We start from the raw sequence: 20,760 nt of genomic DNA, 5'->3' as shown, positions 1-20,760 counted from the left end.
CACAACCTCTGCCTCCTGGGTTCAACGAATTCCCCTACCTCAGCCTCCCAAGTAGCTGGGATTACAGACATGTGTCACCACACCTGGCTAATTGTTTGTATTTTTAGTAGAGACAGGGTTTCCCCATATTGGTCAGGCTGGTCTCGAGCTCCCGACCTCAGGTGATTTGTCCAAAAGACTGAGTTATTAAAAGAAGGTTTTTTTTCTCAGAGGTGTTATGGGTCCTGTAAATCACTGTTGTTGTTACTAAGGTGTTACGGGAAGACACAAGCAGCTCTTACAGTGAACCAGTCTCTTTTGTACATTACTAATAAAACCAAGGACACTGAATAGTCAGTCTCTGCCAAATAGTAAGTATATTCCTATATCTCTGATAACAGTCACACATAGTAAACATAGCAAAGAGCAAAGGGTTTATTATTTCACTCTCTCAAATGTACTTGAAACAAAGAAAGAAAAACAATAAACTTCACACATATTTTAATAAAAATGAGATCAAGAATTACAGAATATAGTTGTCCCCCCTTATTTATGGGGTACACATTCCAAGATTCACTATGGATAGTACCAAACCTTATACAGGCTATACATGAATTTCTTTTTCCCTCTTCACAATTTCATGGATAGAGAATTCGCTCTTATTACAGATCTTAGCAGCCTCAGCTTATGATTCCCCTCCCCTCTTCCTTATTAAATCAAGAACTTTCACCTTTTCACATAAAGGAAGTACTTTACAGCTTCTAGCTGGCATATGCTAATTGCCAGCATTGCTACTTTTGCAGCTTTGGGGCCATTACAAGCAAAATAAAGGTTAATTGTACACAATCACTGCAATACCGTGACAGGCACTCTGACAACTGAGGTGGCTACTGAGTGACCGAGGAGCAGGTACTGCATAGATACGCTGAACAAAGGGAGGATTCACATCCTGAGTGGACAGAGTGGGATAGTGTGATTTCATGAGAAACTGTGAAAAGCGAAGCCTTGGACAAAGGGAGACTACTGTAATATCACATAGAGGTCCAAGAAAGTGGTTTGGAGAGCCTCACCACATCAATATTCCTAACACTGCAAACAATGCCCCTTTAACACCAATATTATCCTCTGAAAAGGCCCTGCTTGAGTTAAAAACTCACCATACTCACAGTTCCTTATGGTACTAATCACAGTGCCAGAAGGGAAGAAACAGCAGTTCAACAGTGCCAGGCTCATGACAGTCACTCCTAGTTTGTTTAATTGTACAAGCTGTATGTCATCGTACTTGAATTACGAATGAACTAAGGAGGCCTGAAATACCAAGTACAGCTGAAGATATGCTCAAATGCAATAAAAATGCAAAATGTGTAGGCAGGCTAAGCTAGGAATTGCTTTCCAAGTTCCAATACACTGAGCCATAGAGTAAAAAGGTATATTTAGGAAATGTAAAAAGAAGTACACCCAAGTTCCAACTTCCAACAGTTTGTGGCCTCAAATTAAATTGTAAGTTGCTTGAACTTACTCTGCCCTTTTACACAGAAACTTTTCTAAATGGTGGCTAGGTTCCTGAGCCAACTCCAACCACCCATTTAACCCATATATGGATAAACAGTAGCATTAGTTGTCCCACAGGATTGCTAGCTAAAGTTCAGGGCTCCTAGGGGTTATGCTTCATTATCTGCTCCTCGTGAATTAAATGTCTCCTGGGGTGATCTCAGCCACCTTCACCAGTTTAACCATCCATCACTCACCAATGACTCCAAGATCTGTACCTCACTTACCACCTCTGTTAAAAGCTCCAAATCTGTATTATGTAATATTTCACTGTTAATTGGATGTTTTCACCTGGAATACCCACACACTTCAACAAGCTCCAAACTCTATTATATCTTGCTCTTCCCTCACTTTCTTGTACTTGATCCTTTTCCTATTCACTTGTCCACCAATCCTGTGGTCATCTCAGCCATCACCAATTTCATGACAGTATGTATTTGAGGATGCTGTTTCTCTGCCTGAAGTCATGCTCTCCACCACCTTAGAGCCAGAAAAACTCTTTATTCTTCAAGACCCAGCTCAAATGTTATCTCCCCTCTGAAGACTGTCTGACCCCCTTGACTGCCACAACCCCAGAACAAGCAAAGTCAGTATTCCCTAATCTGCTCTTTTAAAAGTGCAGATGCATTCTCTGATACTGTACTTCCCTTGTTGGGGTCTCACAATTTGCTACACATGTATTTCCTATGAAATTGTCAGCATTACCAGGCCAGGAATTACTGTATTCCTAATGTTATCTCCTACAGCCTACTACTAAGACAGGAAAAATAGGCAGTTCTGAATTTGAGAAACTGGCCCTAGAATCAGACAACCCAGGATGCAGGTGCTTATCTCTCTAAATACTTTTTTTTTTGTCTAGTAAGTTCCTGGGACATATCTATTTTTTTATTTTAATTTTTTATTTTTTCATAAGCTATTGGGGAGCAGGTGGCATTTAGTTACATGATTAAGTTTTTTAGTGGTGATTTGTGAGATCCTGGTGTACCCATCACCCAAGCAGCATACTCTGAAGCATATTTGTAGTCTTTTATCCCTTGTCCCCTCCCACTCTTCCCCCGAAGTCCCCAAAGTCCATTGTATCATTCTTATGCCTGCTTTTGCATCCTCATAGCTTAGTTCCCACATATCAGTGAGAACATATGGTGTTTGGTTTTCCATTTCTGAGTTACTTCTCTTAGAATAATAGTCTCCAATCTTATCCAGGTCACTGCAAATGCTGTTAATTAATTCCTTTTTATGGCTGAGTAGTATTCCATCATATATACATATAATATATAGTATATATACTATATACTATATATTATATATATGATACTACATATATACTATATGTACTATATATGTATATATGTGTACTATGTATTATATATGTAGTATATATAATGCATATTATATACTGTATAATATATATTACATATTATATACAATATACATTTATTACTATACAATATATATATTACATATTATATACTATATGGCATATAGTATATACATACTATATAACAGTATATATATTATATATACTATATATACTACAGTATATATATCATATATATGATGGAATATTATATATGATGGAATACTATATTATATATAGTGTATTATATATCACTATATATAATAATATGTATTAAATATATATTATTATGGATCACATGGTAGTTCTACTTTTAGTTCTTTAAGAAATCTCCACACTCTTTTCCATAGCGGCTATACTACTTTACATTCCAACCAGCAGTGTAGAAGTGTTCCCTGATCGCCACATCCATGCCAACATCTTGTTTTTTGATTTTTTGATTATGGCCATTCTTGCAGGAGTAAGGTGGTATTGCATTGTGGTTTCGATTTGCATTTCCCTGATCATTAGTGATGGTGAACATTTTTTTGTATGTTTGTTGACCATTTGTGTATCTTCTTTGAGAATTTTCCATTCATGTCCTTAGCCCACTTTTTGATGGGATTATTTTCTTACTGGTTTTCATTCACTGTGGATTCTGGATATTAGTCCTTTTTTAGATATATAGATTGTGAAAATTTTCTCCTACTCTGTGAGTTGTCTGTTTACTCTGCTGACTGTTCCTTTTACCATGCAAAAGGTTTTTAGTTTAATTAGGTCCCAGCTATTTATCTTTGTTTTTACTGAGTTTGCTTTTGAGTTCTTGGTCATGAGCTCTTTGCTAAGCCAATGTCTAGAAGAGTTTTTCCAATGTTATCTTCTAGAATTTTTTATAGTTTCAGGTTTTAGGTTTAAGTCCTTAATCCATCTTGAGTTGATTTTTGTATAAGGTGAGAAATGAGGATCCAGTTTCATTCTCCTACATGTGGCTAGTCAATTATCGCAGCACTATTTGTTGAAAAGGATGTTGTTTCCCCATTTTATGTTTTTGCTTGCTTTGTTGAAGATCAGTTGGCTGTTTAAGTATCTGGGTTTATTTCTGGGTTCTCTATTCTGTTCCATTGGTCTATGTGCCTATTTTTATACCAGTACCAGGCTGTTTTGTTAACTATGACCTCATAGTATAGTTTGAAAGGAGCTAGTGTGATGCCTCCAGGTTTGCTTTTTTTTTTTTCTGCTTAGTCTTGCTTTGGCTACATGGGCTCTTTTTTGGATCCATATGAATTTTACAATTTTTTTTCTAACTCTATGAAGAATGATGGTGGTATTTTGATGGTGATTGCATTTAATTGGTAGATTGCTTTTGGCAGTATGGTCATTTTCACAATATTGATTCCACCCATCCATAAGCATGGGATGTATTTCCATTTGTTTGTGTCATCTATGATTTTTTTCAGCAGTGTTTTGTAGTTTTCCTTGTAGAGTTTATTCAACTCCTTTGTTAGGTATATTCCTAAGTATTTTATTTATTTATTTTGCAGCTATTGTAAAAAGGGTTGAGTTCTTGATTTGATTATCTGCTTAGTCACTGCTGATGCATGGAAGAGCTACTGATTTGTGTACATTAATCTTGTATCTGGAAACTTTGCTGAATTCTTTTATCAGTTCTAGGAGCTTTCTGGAGGATTCCTTAGGGTTTGGAAATTAAATAACCTGTTCCTGAATAAGATTTGGGTCAAAAATGAAATCAAGATGGAAATTTAAGAATTCTTTGAACTGAAAGACAATAATGACACAACCTATCAAAACTTCTGAGATACAGCTAAGGTGGTGCTAAGAGCAAGGTTCATATCTCTAAATGCCTACATTAAAAAAGTCTGAAAGAGCACAATATAAGGTCACACCTCAAGGAACTAGGGAAATTAGACCAAACGAAACCCAAATCCAGCAGAAGAAAGGAAATAACCAAGATCAGAGCAGAACTAATGAAATTGAAACAAACAGAAAATACAAAAGATATATGAAACAAAAAGGTGGTTCTTTGAAAAGATAAATAAAATTGATAGACCATTAGCAAGATTAACCGAGAAAAGAAGAGAGAAAATCCAAATAACCCCACTAAGAAACGAAACAGGAGATATTAAAACTGACACCATTGAAATACAAAAGATCATTCAAGGCTACTATGAATACCTTTATACACATAAACTAGAAAACCTAGAAGAGATGGATAAACTCGTGGAAAAATATAACCCTCCTAGCCTAAATCAGGAAAAACTGGATGCCCTGAACAGACCAATAACAAGCAGTGAGATTGAAATGGCAATTAAAAAATTATCAACACAAACAAAGTCCAAAACCAGATGGATTCCCAGCAGAATTCTATCAGACATTCAAAGAATTGGTACCAATCTTTTTGGCTCTATTCCACAAGACAGCAAAAGGAGGGACCCTCCCTAATTCATCCTATGAACCCAGCATCATCCTAATACCAAAACCAGGAAAGGACACAACCAAAAAAGAAAACTACAGACCAATATCCTTGATGAACATAGATGCTTAAATCATTAACAAAATACTAGCTATCTGTATTCAATCATGTATCAAAATGATAATCCACCATGATCAAGTGGGTTTCATACCAGGGATGCAGGGATGGTTTAACATAAGCAAGTCAATAAATGTGATACAGCACATAAACAGAATTAAAAACTAAAATCACACAATCATCTCAAAAGATGCAGAAATGCAGAAAAAGCATTCGACAAAATCCAGCATCTCTTTACAAATAAAACCCTTGGCAAAATTGGCATACAAGGGATATACCTTAATGTAATAAAGGCCATCTATGACACCACTCCTCTTCAACACAGTACAACATAGCAATCAGACAAGAGAAAGAACTAAAGGGCCTCCAAACTGGCAAAGAGGAAGTCAATAAAGTGACATGTTCTGGGGAAAAAAAAAAAAAGAGGAAGTCAAACTGTCCCTGTTTGCTAAGGATATGATCAATTACCTTGGAAATATCTAATTTTAAATGATATCAATATCCATCTTGTATAGGCAGTAAAACCTACCTTCTGTGAAAGGAACAATTTTTCTGGTTCTGTTGCTGGATAACCACTTAAAATGAGAATTTCTTCCTTTTGCCTCTCTTGGGCAAAAGGAAGATACAGTTCTTCTAACGGGTAGAGCCATACAATTAATGTTTCAAGGAGATTTTCTATAATTCTATAGGTTGAGTTACATTTCTTAACATCAGCTCTCATTTTATGCTCTTAATTGCTATTGGGCTATTTTTTTCTACTTTTTCATTTCTTCGGTATGCTTTCTTTTGAATCAGATCCTCAGAATCAGAAAGAGGATAATTAGCCATAATACTTAAGGTATTTGATTAATACTGCATCTTACAGAGGGAGAATGATTAAAGTGTTTTTTTTTTTTTAAAAATAGCATTACCAAGTAAAAAATTTGTTAAGGATATTTCTAGAAAGCATCACAGGATCAGCAACTCATTTTCACAGGATGTAAGCAATAGCTACCATTGATCTTCAGCTCTTTTGAAAATGCTTTAATAGGATTCTTTTTTATTTTTTTTGAATTACCACTTGAGGCTGTTAATTTTGAGCATCAGAAAAATAAGTCTTTTTTCATATTAATTTTACACTGACCTATTTTATAAAGTCCGTGCTATAATAGAAATAAATTCTAGCAATTACAGTTGAAGATGCAGCTTGCAGCCAATGGAACCATCAAGACTGTGCTAATCACTTCATAAGCATCATTGCATCTAATCACAAAACATACAAGGTAGGTATTTTAATCTACTGAATGGGGAAGCAGATGTTCCGAGACTGACTTGTATGAGTCACAGAGCTAAAAGGACTGGAAGATTGAAGCCCAGGTCTGCCTGACCAACAATCTTATCATTAGCTTCTGGGTGAACAATATTGTTAAAGCCTAAAACCAAATGGAGGAAACGTTTTACAGTGCAGTTCATGAAATCAAATAAATGACTAGGTATTGGTTAGGGTGCAGTGAAAGAGGTGCTCTCATGTTGCTGGTGGGAGTATAAATGGATATCCTTTCTGCAAGGCAATCTGGTAAAACCGTCATAAGCCTTAAAATATTTTCATCTCCTTTACCTGAAATTCTATTTTTTACTCTAACCTAGCCTAAGGACATTATTTTTTAAATGTGGTCAAAGATTTATGTACAACTGACAGTATATTTGATTTAAAAAGAGCCCTTTTGTTTATTGTATATACACATGTGCATATATATATGCAGATTAAATAATACAATGTCTGGAATTTGCTTCAAAATAATCTGGACCCAAGGGAAGAGAAACGGATTGAAGCAGGATGATGGATACATGTAGGTTTATCACACCCTATCTCCACATAAAAAATATTTTAAAAATTATGTAAAAAGATGATTCTATCAAGCATTATTTATTATAGTGAAAAATATATTATGCTGTGGTATTCCATGACCCAAAACACTATGCAGTCATTAAAAGGAACGTTTTGGAGAAAAATCTAATAACACAGAAAATGCTCTCAGAATAACACAAGCGGGACACAAACTGATACAATTTCACTTCAATTGTGAAGAGTTAAAGGGGGCACGGTGAAATGTTAATATCAGGATTATTATGGTATCCTTTTTCTTCATATTCTTTTCATTTTTCACAAATACCATTTATACTCAGAAAAAACCCAATAGTTTACAGAGGATAACAGTCCATCTTTATCTGTAACAGGTTCCTTATTATTGTCACTGTCCAGAGATGGATCATTGGTCTGATAAGCCAATGGAACCAATCTGTCTCGGGTGGCAATTATGGATAAGGAGCTGTTTGGACATCAAGTTGTTGTCTTCATAACTTAAGACTCTAATGCCTCTACTGCGTAACACAGTCATTTGTGTTTACAAGAGGTATTTCCATTGTCATGGATTGAGGGTCAAATTAACAGCTCTGCTTTATTTCTGTGAGTGCTTTGGAATTTTTTTCTTTTAATAAAGTCTACTTATATCTTCACATAGTCATGCATTAAGTATTTAGTAATGCATTTAGGCACCATGCTAGGCTTGGTTTAAAAGACAAAAAAAGTGAGGGGCCTTCCCTTAAGGTAACTCAATTTCATGGGAAAGGTAGTGTGGAGAGTTATGGCATCGCAAAATATAAGGTTGTGGAAGAGGATAATTCAGGATGAACCCAGGGTGGGAGTCCACAGCCTGCCAGAAGGCACCTGCTGTTAAGAATTGTTATTTAGAAATTAAACTTGTAGGTATAGTATAAATGGCATAGTCTGAGCACTGTGGCTCATGCCTGTAATCCCAGCACTTTGGGAGGCTGGGCGGATCACCTGAGATCCAGACTTCGAGACCAGCCTGGCCAACGCAGTGATTGTCTCTACTAAAACCAGAAAAAAATTAGGTGGGTGTGATGGTTCATGCCTGTGATCTCAGCTACTTGGGAGGCTGAGGCAGGAGAATTACTTGAATCTGGGAAAGACGGAGGTTGCAGTGAGCCAAGATTGCGTCACTGCACTCTAGCCTGGACAACAGAGCAAGACTCTCAAAATTTAAAAAAAAATGGCATGATCATTTTCTTCACACGATTTAGAATTTTATCATTCTGCTCTTAATTTCAGCCTTTTATAATATCATGTAATTTCGTTGAATAGGTGGGTTAAGATTTTCACCTTCAGGTCCTACATGTTTCCTTCACCGTGTACAATTTTTTCCCCTGAGATGTATGATCATATTTCAAACACCACAACCTTCCCTGGTTCCACTGCCTGAAAGCTGCGTCTCCAACTGTAATTGCTAGAATTTGTCTTTATCAGAGCATGAACTTTATGAAACACAAGGGAGTTAGAGTCAGTATGAAAAATACAACTTTTCTTTTTCTGGTGCTCAAAATTAATGGCCTCAAATGGCAATTAAAAAAATCTTATTAGAAGCATTTTTAGAAAGCAAGTAAGATCAATGATAGCTATTGCTTGCCTCCTGTGAAAATGAGTTGCTGATCTGGTGATGTTTTCTAGAAATATCCTTAAAGACATTTTTACATGATATTGTTGTTAAAACAAAAACAACCTACTTGAATCATCATTTCCCCCTCTGTAAGACGCAATATTAATCAATGGCTGCAGTTAACAAATAATTATTTTCTTTCATGTTCAGAGGATCTGATTTGAAACAAAGCACACAGCAGAAACAAAATAGAAAAAAATAGCCCAACAGCAATTAAGAGCATAAAAATCAATTCCCAGCTGGATTGTAGAGTTGAATTGGAAAGGCAAAACATAAAGTTCTGGAAGATAGCATGGAAGAAGCTACATGACCTTAGGATAGGAAATGCTTTTCTTGAACACAATATAAAAATGTTAAGCCTGAATCAATGTAAGTTGGACTTCACAAAGTCCAATTATGCAATTATAAAAAAAGCAATATTTCTTAAAAGAACCTCTGTTCAATTAGATACCATTTATACAACCAAAACCAAATCCAGATGCAAGACCAGATAAATTTGACTATATTCAAAACAAACTGTTGCATTGCAAAAAAAAAAAAAAAAAACACCATAAGCAAAATAAAAATACAAATAAGAAGCTGGAAAAAATTTTTGCAATATGTTATAGACAAAGGGTTAATATCTAATATTTAAAAATATTTTTCATATTGAGTGAAGAAAAAGGGGACCAGACATCCTAGAAAAATAAGATATATGAACAAGTAATTCACCAAAAATGGATGTAAAAATGGCCCTTAAACATATTTTTACAAATTCACCTTAATTCATAATAAGAGAAATGCAAATTAAAATTACACTAAGATGCCATTTCTAGTCCATTAGTTTGGAAAACAATCAAAAATTTGATGACATACATTCTTCTGATGGGGAGGCTACAGAGAAATAGGTAGGCCACACACTGCTGCTGGGAATACGATCTTTATAAAAAGGAACTTGGCAGCACTTAACAAATCTACACGTGAATTTACTTGTTTATCGAATAATCACACTTCCAGGAATTTACTCTGAAGATAACACTTCCAAAACTTTTTAAAATACTGGTAATAGTACTGCAGTATTATTTGTAATTGTAAATATCAGAACCACCAAAAGGCACAGTATAGGATAGAATAAACTATGGCATTTAAACTCCATGGAGTACCATGAGGCTATAAAAAAGTAAAGATCTCCATAAAATGATATGGAACAGTTTGTAAGACATAATCTTCAGACAAAAAGGATAAATGTAGCATAAAACCTTTTTTTTTTTTGAGAGTCTTGCTCTTTCACCAGGCTGGAGTGCAGTGGTACGATCTCGGCTCACTGCAACTTCATCTCCCAGAATCAAGCAATTATCCTGCCTCAGCCTCTTGAGTAACTGGGACTACAGGTGCACGCCACCATGAATGGCTAATTTTTTGTATTTTAGTACAGACGGGGTTTCACCATGGCCAGGATGGTCTCAATCTCCTGATCTCATGATCTGCCTGCCTTGGCCTCCCAAAGTGCTGGGATTACAGGTGTAAGCTACCACACTCAGCCTATTCTTGCAAATTTCTGTAAAGTTGATACTATTTCAGTTTTTAAAATACGATCTGGACGTAAAACTACTAAAAACTTCAGAAATCAATACTGGAATGAAAAACCACTAGAAACTTTCTGGTATATCTATGATGGGTTTACTTATTTATCTCATTGTTTATGGTAAAATACTTTAATGAGCGTAAAATAGATAGCTTCATTTACAGACTATCCAAGAACCAATGGAAATGCAGGTGTGCCTCCCATCCTATTAAGCAATGGCCTTTTGCCTCTAGCAAAATGTACTCAAAGTCAGATATACCATGCAATCAGTTCAAATGCACTAACAGGTAGACTGCACTTATATTTATAAGCTTATATGCAGAAATTTTTGATTTTTACATAAAATGTAAACACGAAACAGTTGGTATTGATACTAAATAGGCACTGTGATCAAGGGTACTTATGCACTAGTTTTGGGTATTTGTACATGAACCAACTCGACTACACAGTGGCTCAGAGGCAGAACAAAGTTTGTATTGGCCAATCAGCCTAATACCCATTGAACCTCTTTTGTTAATCAAACATAATGTGCAATAACCAGCCAAGCGCCCTTTAAAAAATCACTTTACCACTTTTAATGTTAAGGCACCACAGATTAAATATCCTTTGACTAAAACTGAACAGTAACATTTAAAACTCACACTGGAAAGCGGTGCAGTTACCTCTCAAAATAGACAAAGATGGTTTAATTAACAGGTTGATGAACCATACGTAGAAAAATTGGAATGTCAAGGTAAGTCCCAAGGAGAACATATGTAGCTATACAATGTGGGGTTCTAATTCAACAATTTTTCTTAGTAGTTGTGCCAACAGTAATTGGAGAAACATGTTCCTAATTGTTGATAGGTTGTATCTGGGGAGAGGATGACAGGTAAGCATACACATTTTGATAGGTACTCAATGTCTGAATTTGAAGAATAAAAATGCATTGCTTTCACAACTTAAAAAGTGCTAAAATCAGATCCAGTTCTCTGATACAGCAGACATACAAATGTATATGGCAATAGCAAGTTATGTAAGCTTGCTCTTTAGCTCAAACTAAAATTCTAGTATTTTCTGACCAAACTAAGTTCAAAAGTACTAAAAGAAAATGAGACAAGCAAATGATGAAATGTGAATCCTTTTCATTCAATATGGGAACTCATTGGACTGAAAAACCCAAATCTTTATTATACCAAACTTCTATAATAATCTTAATGATAGTTAGCTTTTAAAAAACACAAATTACAAAATACTACGAATTAAATGTATGACAGATACAAAAAAGACATCAGATTACTTCGGGGGAAAGTTGCTTTTAAAATCTATGTTTCCAAAGAAAATATTTTACATTGAGATACTTTTTTTTTTTTTTTTTTTTGAGACTGAGTTTCGCTCTTGTTGCCCAGGCTGGAGTGCAGTGGTGCTATCTCAGCTCACTGCAACCTCCACCTCCTGCGTTCAACTGATTCTCCTGCCTCAGCCTCCCAAGGAGCAAGGATTACAGGTACATGCCACCATGCCTGACAAATTTTTTGTATTTTTAGTAGAGATGAGGTTTTACATGTTGGCCAGGCTGGTCTCGAACTCCTGACCTCAGGTGATCCACCCGTCTCAGCCTCCCAAAGTGCTGGGATTACAGGTGTGAGCCACCGCACCCAGCCCATTGAAATTTTTTTTTAACTCATTTTTTTCTAAGAATGTATTTTTCTCTTTATGAAAACATAAAATGTTCCTTTATAAACCTTTATATGCAAAATTTATCAAGCTGGTAAATTCCATAACAGGCTGAACAAAATGAAATAAATAAGTAAATGAATTTACATGATTAGAAGGCTAATTATGGTATTACTGCATAGGTTTAGTATGAATGCATAGGTTCTAAATGTATTGCAACCATGCTAACTTCCTAATTTTAGATTTGCAGTTGCATCCTCCTAACTGCATCTAATGGCAGAAGCACCACCTTGTGGCAAAAGTAGGAGCTTTTAAATTATAGAAGTCAGGGCTGGTAACCCAGAAAGAAGAAAACAATTTAATGGGTTTGCAGGACACTGCTATTTTATTTCCTGACCTGTATTAGGATTCCATCAATGCTCACTTTATAAATTATTTGTTAAACCATGTGACTTTTCTGTATTTCTTGTATTTCCTACTATTAAAAGTTTAGGGGAAAAAGTCTTATTGTACCTGAACTAAAGGTTACACTCCTAAATGCTTGAATTTTCTAAGCACCAGTTATATTTTCTAGAATTTCCTATAACTTTGAGGAATTTTTAATCTTGTAAATGCACTGTTGTATTTTTATGATAGGAAACAAAACACCAGAAAGATATTTATTCTTTGGTAAGTGACAGAAGAATTCCCTATAGATGTTTTCCTCTGAATGTTTTCATCCCTGCGAGTCTCCCACAGCCTCCAAGAGCAAATGCAGGTGCTTTCAAATCATCTAAAAGACCTCTACACTCCTATACTAGCAGGTCTGAAAATTGTTAGAAACAAAAAACAAAACTAACAGATTTTGCAGCATCAATATAAAATATTAACGATTTATAGCACATTTTAACTATGTAACAATATTCAATCAAAAAAAGGTTTCCCTGTCACATTTTACTTATCCTATTTTGAGGTCTTGATACATACTATTCACAAAATGATCTGAATTAGCTGGAGAGATTTTCACCCTCTGTAACTGCTGTGGCATCATTTTCCTTAGTGGTGAACTAAATTGCATTTAGTACCTCTTTTCAGAGCAAAGAGCAATTTTTTTTAAAGGGGAAAAAGCTTTATTCCTTTGTTCCTAGGAACTTATCAGGATACTTTGGTGACTAACCCCTCACTATTACTCTCATCCAGACCCATCTAACTGATGCATAAGAAAAGCCACTAGCTGATGTGGCGCACAGCTCACTCAGAGCCAGTGTGCCTTGTGCAGGGGTAGGAGGCACAGCATCACCCAGACACTGCCACCCCTAGTAGCTTCCATTCCATCATGGACAGCACTGCTCACTCCTGACTCAACCCTTGCTTTGTTCAAATACTAGAAATATTAGATTTCAAGTGCAATAAAGATGTGGCAGATCTGCCTGAGAATATTTCACAGGACAATGCCTTCCACTGAGTTAATGTTACTTGCTCAAATAACCCTTATGCTCAAGTTAGGTACAGAAATACTTTTAAGAAAGTCATTAGACTGTTACATTGCAATTTTTGACTTAGGCCTCTTCAAAGGTGCTATAACATGAGGCAGCCCTAACCAAATGTCTGTCTCTTATAATTTGACACATTCCAGGTATGACTATTCTAATGGTCATGGAGTATCACTGAATCAAGTATTTGAATCAAGTATTTCTACCTATGAATAAATGTCAGGCTGTTGTACTCCCAAGATGTATAACTTCCTTGAAGAGTTTTTAAGTGAAGCTGTCACGTAAGACTAAAAGAAGGAATAACTCAGGGATCTTTTTACAAAGTATTAAAGAAAAGAATGGAATTATTTAACTTAAATCTGAAGATGTCTAATTCTTATTTCTCACTGAAAACAAGTAAAAAAAGAAAAACCTAACATGAGTTACTAATATTTCCAGAACTGCCCATTCAGAAATGTTTCACGGGAACCAAAGTTAAGATAAAATATTGTTAATGAGTAATCCTGGCATTGATATTCTACATTAGATATATCTCAATACTTTACTGTAAGATTCAACTGACCACTCTACCTAAAAAAATTCTTTAATCTTTTCAAGAAGATGTATTTTAAAACAACTTTTTACTCTTTTTCTCCTAGAAATAGGCACACACATATGTATGAAACAAGAAAAAGAAAGGGAGAAAAGGAGAGAGGGGGAAGTGGGCAGAGAAGGAGAGAGAGAACACCATTAAGGATACAGAATAATAAAGGAAATTAGTACCACTCAATGAGAATATAATCTTTTGAAATCTTTGCTATAAATGGAATAAAAAACTAAGTAATTCTGATAGGTTATTTTACTCTTTTTAATAAAAACATATCTATTCAAACTATTAGGTACTTCTAATCATTTCGACTTATAAGAAGCATTCGAAAGAAACATATACATAGTAACAGTGAATTTAGGCACAGGTTCACATAGATTGCTTTACTTTCAGGAAATTCAGAGCCTTTAAGAAATTACTAAAATTATCAAGAAGTTAGTTAAATTTTATAAGCTCTTTCCCTCAACTTTGGCTAAATGTAACCATATTAAAATACTGATATAGTTTTTGATCATGAAGCAGAAATGTAAAATGGTAGATTTATTGTAATCTTTACTCAAGAATGGTATTGAAACAAAGCTCTTACTATAACAACCAGGTTAAAAAAAAAGGGTGAATCAATGCTATTGTATATGTCCTTGAGATAGAAATTTCTCACTTATGGAGTCATGCTCAGGAAACAATATTTAAAATCTTAAACTGTAAACTCTTAGCTTGCAATGCTTTGATTTTTCCTGTATCTCACATGTTTTTCAGTGCCATTAAATATATTATCTTCTTTTTCTTCTTAAAGAACTAGTGTTCGTGAAAGGATCATCATCGTCATCCTGAAATGAGATACAAATGTTGTATTAGTGATTGTTTCATGCTTCACTGAAACAAGACAAAAGTTCTTATGGGCAAAACAATACCAGTGAGAGTCATTTCACATGGGGTAGACTTTATTTTTCTATTTCCTTTATAACTGTGAAATATATAAGTCCAATTAAATTCTTAGTGAGCATTAAAATAAAAATTTATCCTGCTGTGTGTGTGTGCATGTATCTACAATATAAACCACATAAATTTCCTTCACTAACCTTAATAAAGAGAAACAAAGTACAGGTAAGCCAGAAAAAAAAATTCCTCAAGTCATTTTATATTTGGTTTTTGAGTAGGTTTTTTCATTTACATTGTATTACTGTTGTTATCTACTCTTCTGGAAATTCACAGCCAAAAAATAATGACGCCACATGGAGATCTAACTCAGAAACAACTATAATTTTTATTTCCCATTACCCATTTAATGCTAGAAATAGCTAGCTACTCTCACACTCATGCAAAAAACAACCTAGCAAAACAAGCTTTCAAATAGTTTTTTGGATTAAAAAATATATATATGTAGTATTTCAAGAGTTCCCGTGCTACGGAGCTACAGATTATATATATGCATGGTGAGAATAAATAGAAATATCAGATATTAACTAATAATTGAAAAGAATGAAAACAACCTCAGATGAGCCCAATTATATAATTTTATCAGGATAACATAAAACTGATTCTTAAGTATTCTATAAGTATTCAGAAAACAAAGCAAATTTGTTTGAAATTTTTTATTTGTGTTTAAGACATTAAAAGAAGAAATCATTTGATGCTAAGCTTTGTTGGTGGTATTAGCACTTCCAAATGTTAGCTAAATTAACCATCTCTGGTGAGAAATGGATGCCTTAAGAAATACAAATTCATTATCATTTACTGATTCATTTTCTGCTACTATCAAAGGCAAAACTTAAATAAACCAGAGACAAATCCAAATGAAGTGTAACAGATGATTTGCTAATAGTTTGTCTTTGCAGTTAACATGACCAGTATACAAATTTTTAACTGTAACATATAACCGCATGTATATCTAGATGTTTTGGAATAAACAAATTAGTTAATAACTGCTCACTTCCTTCCTGGAAGCAACCTATTAGTACTTAACAGGTAGACTGATCTCTTGCTGCCATTTTTCTTGGCAGCCTGAGCTGAGTCTTCTCAAGCTGTTTTAAACCACAGCTGAAGAAGCAGCAGCAGCCAAAGCTAACAATAAAAGGCGTAAGTCGCAGGTTTCGGCGTAGATAAACCTTGAGGAACTTATGCTATGTGAAATAAACCAGTCACAAAAAGGCAAATACTATATGATTCTACTTATATGAAGTACCTAGAGTAGCTGATTCATAGAAAGAGAAAGTGGAATGATAGTTACCAGGAGATGAAGAAGGAGAAATGGAGACTTGTTATTTCAGGGATACAGATTTTCAGTTTTGCAACATGAGACAGTGCTGAAGATCTGTTTAATATGGATATATTTAGCACTGCTGAACTGTACACTTAATAATGGTTAATTTCATATTTTTTGCCACAATTAACAATTTTTAAAATAAAAAAAATAAATGAAAGGGGTGACAGGCCTAAGAGAAACACCTTCAAGCAATTCAACAAAAACTAGCAAAGTCCCTTAAAATGGCCACCATGAAGGAAAGGGGAAGGGCAGTACCCTTCAGTCATGTAGTTTTCTTTAAACTTAACTGAAATAGCAAATTAATAAAGGCAAGAGGCAAGTCCTGACTTAAACCTCTTCCTCTTCCTCCTCTTCATTCATGCTAGAGGAGATTTCATGGTTGCAGACAACTATTTGGAATTGGAGTTTTTTCCAGAAATCCTCCCAGAGAACATTTCAGACAATGCTTGAATACCTATATGTCATGAAATCATCACCATGTGCCACCCTCTACATGACACATGTAGAGCATATAGTTAGTACTAAGTATTCATTAAAGTAATACTAAAAGCTCTTGGGATATCATCATCATTTCTCCAAGTATAAGTAAATGTTAGCAGCTAAACAAAATTTTGATTCCACTGTTAACTGGGCAAATAAGTGCTGAGTGAATATCATATTTTAAAAATCTACAGGACTTTTATTAGAACCACACTCTAACCAACTGAGCTAACCGGCCACCTCGGTGGGACTTTTATATCTGAGGTAAATACATTCATGGGCACTCAACATATGTTACTATTAACTCTTAACATTAACTATAGTTCAAAGGAAGGTTATCAATAAAACCATTTTTTTAAATAATTTTTAGTAGAAGGACAAGATGGCCAACTAGACACGGCCAAGAAGCACCACTGCCACTGATAAAGACCAAAATATCGAGTAAGCCAACATTTTGAGCAGATCTTTGGAAAAAAGCACGAAGAGTTGATAAAGGTGATGCAAACCGAGGCTGAAGAGGGAGGAAGCTGGGAACCTTGCAGGGATTGCCGAATGCCAGGGCTGGTTCCTGGTCTTGAAAGGCTCCTAGGAAGGGGTGAGTGAAGGGACGATGAGGCAGCCCATTCTCACTATGGACCTCCAAGATCCTAGCTATAAGAGATCTCATTTCCTCCAGAGACATTTCAACTGGCAGGAGGATCTGCCCAGACAGCAGGCAGAGACAGAGCTCCAGAATGCACAGAGCCCAGGAGTTTTCACACGCAGGACAGCTGCAGCAGAAGGTGGCCACAGGCGCCCATCTCCAAGACTTCTTATTTCCCTTGGGGCAGGACTAGCCCCACCTGACTGCTAGGGCAGGAACGAGTAGGGCCAGCTTCCCTGTGGGACAGAGGAACATCGGTTCTGCAGGCCCTCCTCCCCTACAACCCCTTCCAGGGCCTCTGCCAAGCTGCCCTGCAGGAATGTGTGCACAGTGCAGCCTTTGCTGCCCAGCCTGGGTGTTTTCCTGGTGGCTCCACCTGAGTACCTTCCTGGCAGCCTGGGAGCATTTCAGATTCCCCAGCACAGCCAGTACCTCACACTGAGGGTTTAGACGATGGAGCCATAGGCTGGTCCCAGTGCCACAGGGCTATAGCACACAGCTTGGGGCTGCCAAGCTAAGAGCTGTGGCTGGCACTCAAGTTGGGGAGAAATCTTTCAGAACACTGAGAGGAGTGAGACATGTGCATTCGTGCGCTGGTGCAGGAATGGGATGTGCTTTCCTCCACAGTGCTGGTTTGGGAAGGGTGTGGCCTGTCTGCCAGCCGTGGCCTCTGATTGAGGGAGCCCTGCAACCCAAGACACCTAACAAGGGAAATGCAGTTGAGGTGTCAGTGATAAGAGGAGCCTCACCTATGGCCCAGGAGTGGACCTGGTAAAGTGGTCATCTCTCTCCCTGCTCCCACCATAGAGCATGGCTGCGAACACACAGAAATACAAAAGAACTATGCAGCTGAGTAAGGGCCTATCTGCTTGACATTAATGTTAAATGCTAGCTACTGGATCACAGCCAAAATTACAACACCAAAAAAATTCTGCCAATATACATCTCTGTGACACGCAGGGCAAGAATCTAGCCACAATAAAGATCTATATAGAGCTGTGGCCCTCTGAAAGCACCTAGAAACAAGGCCAACTGACTATACTCAACTTACACTGCAGTTGTAACATGAGAAAGAATCTACATGAGATATGTAGAAAGAATCAGTGTAAGAATTCTGGCAATTCAAAAAGCCAGAATGTCCCCTTACCTCCAAATGAGCCCACTAGCTCCCTAACAATAGTCCTTAACCAGACTGAAATTACTGAAATGACAGACATAGAATTCAGAATCTGGATGGCAAGGAAGCTCATCAAGATTCAGGAGAAAGCTAAAACCTAATCCAATGAATCCAGTAAAACAATCCAAGGGCTGAAAGATAAAATACCCATTTGAAGAGTAAACCATACTGAACTTCCAGAATTGAAAAATTCACTACAAGAATTTCATAGTACAACTGAAAGTATTAACAGCAGAACAGACCAAGCTGAGGAAAGAATGTGAGAGCTCAAAAACCAGTTCTTCAAATCAACTTAGACAAAAATAAAGAAAAACGAATGAAGAAGAATGAAAAAAACCTCTGAGAAATATGAGACTATGTAAAGAGGCAAAACCTATGATTCATTGACATTTTTAAGAGAGGAGAGAGAATAAGCAATATGAAAAACATATTTGAGGATTTAGTCCAGAAAATTTCTCCCATCTTGTTAGAAAAGTTGACATGTAAATTAAGAAATACAGAGAATTCCTGTGAGACATTATAGAAGATGACTATCCCCAAGGCACACAGTCAACAGGAAAAAAAAGATCTTAAAAGCAGCTAGAGAGAAGGGTCAGTTCACCTACAAAGGGAACCTCATCAGACTATCAGTGGACATCTCAGCAGAAACCTTACAAGCCAGAAGAGACTGGGGACCTATTTTCAGCATCCTTAAAGAAAAATGAACTTCCAACCAAGAATTTCATATCCAACCAAACTAAGCTTCATAAGCAAAGGAGAAATAAAATCTTCCACAGGCAAGGAAATGCTGAGCAATTCCTTACAACTAGATCAGTCTTAGAAGAGGTCCTTATAAGGTGCTAAACATGTAAACAAAAAAACACCACCTACTACCACAAAGACATATTTAAGCACATAGCTTAGAGACACTATAAAGCAACTACATAATCAAGTCTACAAAACAACCAGCTAACAATACGATCGTAGGACTGAAATATCATATCAATACTAACCCTGAATATAAATTGTCTAAATGCCCCCACTTAAAAGGAATACAGCGGCAAGCTGGATAAAAGGACAAGACCTGACTGCTGTTGTCAAGAGATACATTTCACATGTAATGACACACACAGGCTCAAAGTAAAGGGACGGAGAAAGATTTAACATGCAAATGAAAAACAAAAAAGAGCAGAAGTCGCAATTCTTTTATCAGATATAACAGACTTTAAACCAAGCAACAGTAAAAGAGAACAAAGAAGGGCATTACATAATGATAAAGGATTTGATTCAACGAGAAGATCTAACTATCCCAAATATATACACGCCCAGATCCATAAATCAAGTTCTTCTTAACCTACAGAAAGACTCAGACAGCAACAGAATAATAGTGGGAGGCTTCATCACCCCACTGACAGTGTTAGAAAGATCATCTAGGCAGAAAACTAACAAATTCAGGACTTAAACCTGATCAATTTGACCTAACTGACATCTACAAAATACTTCATCCAATAACTGCAGGATACAAATTCTTCCCATCTGAAAACAGAACATATTCTAAGATCGACCACATGTTCAGTCATAAATTAAGTCTCAATAAATTCAAAAAAATCAAAATCATACCAAATATACTCTTGGACTACAGTGCAATGAAAAGAGATATCAATATTAAGAAGATCTCTCAAAACTACACAAATACATGGAAATTAAACAATTTACTCCTGGATAGCTCCTGGGTCAATAATACAATTAAGGTAGAATAAAAAAATTCTTCAGAATTAGTAAAAATTCATTCATTCGTCAACGAAATTAATTTCATTAGTGAAAATGAAAATAGAATCACAACTTACAAAATCTTAGGAATACAGCTAAAACTGTTGAAAGGAAAGCTTGTAGAACTAAACACCTTCATTAAAAGGAACTCAAATTAACAATTTAACATTGTACCTAGAGGAACTAGAAATAAAAGAACAAACCAACCCCAAAACTAGCAGAAGAAAAGAAATAACTAAAATGAGAGAAGAACTGAACA

At 36.0% G+C, this 20,760-nt stretch overlaps 1 protein-coding gene and 1 long non-coding RNA gene across 7 annotated transcripts in view; one reads left to right on the top strand and one right to left on the bottom strand.

Annotated features, from left to right (window-relative positions):
• The first annotated feature begins 8 nt into the window (after nt 1–8).
• LOC116563183 lies at nt 9–13,509 on the top strand. The gene is made up of 3 exons (XR_004274265.1): nt 9–19; nt 194–196; nt 13,415–13,509. It is a non-coding gene; the product is annotated as an uncharacterized LOC116563183 (long non-coding RNA).
• A 1,194-nt stretch (nt 13,510–14,703) lies between these two features.
• The window catches only part of MRE11 (MRE11 homolog, double strand break repair nuclease), a 77,133-nt gene continuing 71,076 nt past the window's right edge, over nt 14,704–20,760 (bottom strand). For 4 of the 6 annotated variants that reach the window (XM_032295744.1, XM_032295745.1, XM_032295746.1 and 1 more), the window contains exon 20: nt 14,704–15,016. In XM_032295744.1, coding sequence (XP_032151635.1) covers nt 14,960–15,016 — 57 coding nt within the window. In that variant the 3' untranslated portion in view covers nt 14,704–14,959. The remainder of the gene's footprint in view (nt 15,017–20,760) is intronic. The other 2 variants (XM_032295748.1, XM_032295749.1) reach the window with 1 other exon arrangement.

The sequence above is a fragment of the Sapajus apella genome, unplaced genomic scaffold (assembly GCF_009761245.1).
Source record: "Sapajus apella isolate SASKATOON/1434 unplaced genomic scaffold, GSC_monkey_1.0 scaffold34, whole genome shotgun sequence".
Lineage (NCBI taxonomy): Eukaryota > Metazoa > Chordata > Mammalia > Primates > Cebidae > Sapajus > Sapajus apella.
This window is presented reverse-complemented; position numbering and strand designations above follow the sequence as displayed.